At 42.2% G+C, this 4,001-nt stretch overlaps 1 protein-coding gene across 1 annotated transcript; it reads left to right on the top strand.

The window, feature by feature from the left end:
- The first annotated feature begins 2,417 nt into the window (after nt 1-2,417).
- Nucleotides 2,418-3,095, top strand: CLDN8 (claudin 8). Its single transcript, XM_047098687.1, has one exon. It carries the CDS (start codon nt 2,418-2,420, stop codon nt 3,093-3,095), a length of 678 nt encoding a protein of 225 aa, XP_046954643.1.
- The last annotated feature ends 906 nt before the right edge of the window (nt 3,096-4,001 follow it).

The following is a 4,001-nucleotide window of genomic DNA, read 5'->3' as shown; positions in this document are numbered from 1 at the left end:
CACTGTCAGCCCTGATGTGGGGCTTGAACTCACAAACCATGAGATCATGACCTGATCAAGAAATCAAGAGTTGGATGCTTAACTGACTGAGCAACCCAGGCACCCCTCAAATTTCCCCAATTTTATGTGGATATTCAGCAATATGTAAACAAAGATTTTTAAAAAAATATGTCATGCATGACTTGGAAATGAAATTTTGATTTGATTCTCATATATGTATATATATTTATATTTGGTTTGTCATTAATTCAACAAGCTATGCCATTCCTTTTCCATTTTCCAAGTCTGTCAGTCATTCCCTTTTCCCAGATTTGCAATTAAAGATAAAACAAAACAAAACAAAACAAAACCTGCTGTTTTAATTTCAACTCTTTATGGATTGCTGATTATTTTTCCAAGATCAACCTTTTTCCCTCTCTACCACAAATCTGTACCGGATACAAGCCTGAAGAAGGAAATGCTAGATATTTCTGTCAGCATAAGGACCACCCTATGGTTTAGTCCTTAACAGGTCAACAAGTGAGGAAATTGCTGTAAATATCTAGTGTTAAATTTTTTTAAACATTCAACCTGTCCAGTCTAATAAAATAAAAAACTGGGCTACCATTCACTTCTTTTGTTTTATTTGGTTTTCCAAGACAGTTCACTCAGGCATCTTCCTCTTCCCCTCCCTACCATGTACCATTTTTGTTCCAAGAACCTCTGTGTAAACTACTCAGATTTTTTGGAACCATTAAAGTCTCAGAGTTTAATAAGTGAACAAGAAACACTTTCCACCATACTCAGATATCAGATAGTGCAAGGAAACAGGGAAGAAGTAAAATTGAAAAAAAAAAAAAAAAAAGGCTGGTCTTATGATGTAAAGATAATATTAAAGTGCAGCTTGAAATCTGAAAAGACAGGACAGTCCAGACGATCTCCAGAGAAAATTGCTAGTGGAGGTTTCCCAAATCAGTGTCTATGTTTATTTCAGTACCTCCATTGTTAACATCATTATTTTGAGAAGAGACAGTTCAAATTGCTTTACATTTAGGGGCTTCTATCTCCCACTGTGGACATGGTATTAAAGACTAGTTTAGGGGCCCCTGGGTGGCTCAGTGGGTTGAGCGTCTGACTTCAGCTCAGGTCATGACCTTGCTGTGGGTTCGAGCCCCACATCAGGCTCTGTGCTGACAGCTCAGAGCCTGGAGCCTGTTTCGGATTCTGTGTCTCCCTCTCTATCTGCTCTTCCCCTGCTTGTGCTCTCTCTCTCTCTCTCTCAAAAAATAAACATTAAAAAAAAAACCAGTTTAGAGACCAGTTTAATTAACACCTAATATAATTCAGTTCAGTGGACCCTGTCAGCTTATCCTATAAATATTTTATATAGAAATATCAGTGTTTTATATAGATGCAGGACTCTTGTACCATCTGAAGAATTCTAGTTCCTTCAGTTTAAGAAGACAGAGCAGCAAAGATAGAGCCACAAAATTAGCTAAACCTATAAATCGCTTCTTCCACTGCTAGTGAGTGCTTGTGACATAAGAAAATCATGTGGATGAATTTACTGTCTGCAAATGCTTTTCTTACACATCAAGATTACCAGGAAAACACCAATAAATAGTTTTCCTGGCTCAAAAGAGAACACTATGTGTTCGGTGCCACGGAGGAGGACAACCTTGTATATTTAATTACTTTCATTTAATTTTGTCCCGTGGTGCGACGTGTTCCCTGACTTCACCGTGGTAGAGTTTGCTTTGAAGTTGTCGACAAATTAAATCAACCGCTTGGATCACATGTGTCCCAAAGAATGTGGTTTCCCAGGTATGAGCAATCTATCAATCCCCTACTCTCCTTTCACTTTGGCATTTTGACAGTCCTAGCCAACTTCTTAGGTAGATATTTTATTTTGTACCTTGATCACAGCAGCTCTTATAAAGACTTTCAGAATTACCTGTACAAAGTACACCTTTGATGTTTGCAAGAGGTTGGTGCATTTCTCGATGATTGTGCAAACATTCATAATTATGCCCACGGGTAAACATACTGCTGTCTTCTTGGAAAACGGAGAAGGACAAAGAATGTTTATGTGCAGGGCCAGTCATTCCAAGTATCTCTTGTCGGTTTAGACACACCTGGTTACCATCCCCCCCCCACTTATTGGCCAGGAAAGTTGCCCCACCTGATTTGTAAGTTTACCTGTCCTAGTCAATGTGTGTGTGCTCGCGCACGCGTGGTGGTTGGGGGGGGGGGGACCTCAGCCAGCCCACACTGGATTAAATCTAGCTAGAAGTAGCCAGAAAGCTCTTTGAAAAACCACTGGGCTCCGGGTTCATTACTACAGGAAACTTGTTCTCTCCTGAGGCACAGAGAAACCTGCTGCAGAGCAACCCTGAAGGCTCAGGAGTCCAGTGGGATAAAACCCATCCCGGAGGATAATGGCCACCTACGCCCTGCAGATCGCTGGACTGGTGCTTGGTGGCGTTGGCATGGTGGGCACGCTGGCCGTCACCATCATGCCTCAGTGGAGAGTGTCTGCCTTCATTGGAAGCAACATCGTGGTGTTTGAAAACTTCTGGGAAGGACTGTGGATGAACTGCGTGAGGCAAGCCAACATCAGAATGCAGTGCAAAGTCTATGACTCCCTGCTGGCGCTGTCTCCGGACCTGCAGGCATCCAGAGGGCTCATGTGTGCTGCTTCCGTGCTGTCCTGCCTGGCTTTCGTGACTGCCATCCTGGGCATGAAGTGCACCAGGTGCACCGGGGACGACGAGAAGGTGAAGGGTCACATCTTGCTGACGGCCGGAATCATCTTCATTGTCACAGGTCTCCTAGTGCTAATCCCTGTGAGCTGGGTTGCCAATTCTATCATCAGAGAGTTCTACAACCCGATAGTGGAGACGGCCCAAAAACACGAGCTTGGAGAGGCTCTCTACATAGGCTGGACCACGGCGCTGGTGCTGATTGCTGGAGGGGCACTGTTCTGCTGTGTCTCTTGTGCCGGTGAGAAGAGCAGCAGCTACAGGTACTCCGTACCTTCCCACCGCACAACCCAAAAGAGCTATCACGTGGAAAAGAAGTCACCGAGCGTGTACTCCAGAAGTCAGTATGTGTAGTATGGTGGCTAGTCGTTAACTTGACCGATAAAGCCATGCCAATGACTAAAGTGACCGCTGTTCTCTAAAAATGGAATCCAAAGGAACATTGATTTGCCATTCTTAACTGCCTAACGCTAATTACAGGAACCGTGCATTGACTATGTAGGCTTCTATGAGCTATTTCAGCAGAATGAGATATCACACACCGTGCTTTGATTGTTCTAGGAAGTGTAGTAACATGTTTTCTAAAATGATTCATGCGTCTTTTCTTTCTCCAGTTACTTCAAAATGACACTGTTAAAGACTGTCTTGTTTCCCAAGTGTGATTTCTCTACGCCACAGCGTTATGTATGGAGATCAGCATGTCTGTATCTCACATAAAGAGAGACAGGCTTATATGGTTCTATTTTAAATGAAATACTGATTCAATACACTGAATAAATAAAACTCAACTATTGCTTTTCAAGGGAATCGGGGATAAGATTGAAGAAGGTTAATATTAATTGTGTAAAAACAGCTTAGCAATTAATGCGCACGATTCCTACGGAAGGTTAAAATGGAGGTTTTAATCAGCAGTGTAAAGGCAGCTAAATGGCTTTCTGATATCCTGTTTTTCAAGCTAGAAATCCTAACTCCTTTATCCTCTTTCCCCAGAGGCCTTTCTTTTCTTGTATATTAAATGAATATCTTTTAAAAGGCAGATACTGTTGTCGAGGAGCTTTGCATTCAGACTGCTTTTCCAGGGCTATCCTGAGAAGAAAGATAAAACTGTAGTCCGAGAAACGTTGAAGACGTCAGGAAAGGGAATTTTGTTTTTCCCCTGAAGTTTTTGTGGTTGGAGGAGGATGCATTTTGATGAGAAATCATATATGTATGTGAATATTTTAACAGCCCTTTGACTATAGACTTTGGGCATTTCTCAAT

The sequence above is a fragment of the Lynx rufus genome, unplaced genomic scaffold, assembly GCF_022079265.1.
Source record: "Lynx rufus isolate CCGP_SWC_20201006 ecotype Redwood Valley unplaced genomic scaffold, mLynRuf1.p SCAF_5, whole genome shotgun sequence".
NCBI classification, from domain to species: Eukaryota; Metazoa; Chordata; class Mammalia; order Carnivora; family Felidae; genus Lynx; species Lynx rufus.
Note: the sequence above shows the minus strand (reverse complement) of the source record. Positions and strands in the feature narration are given on the sequence as shown.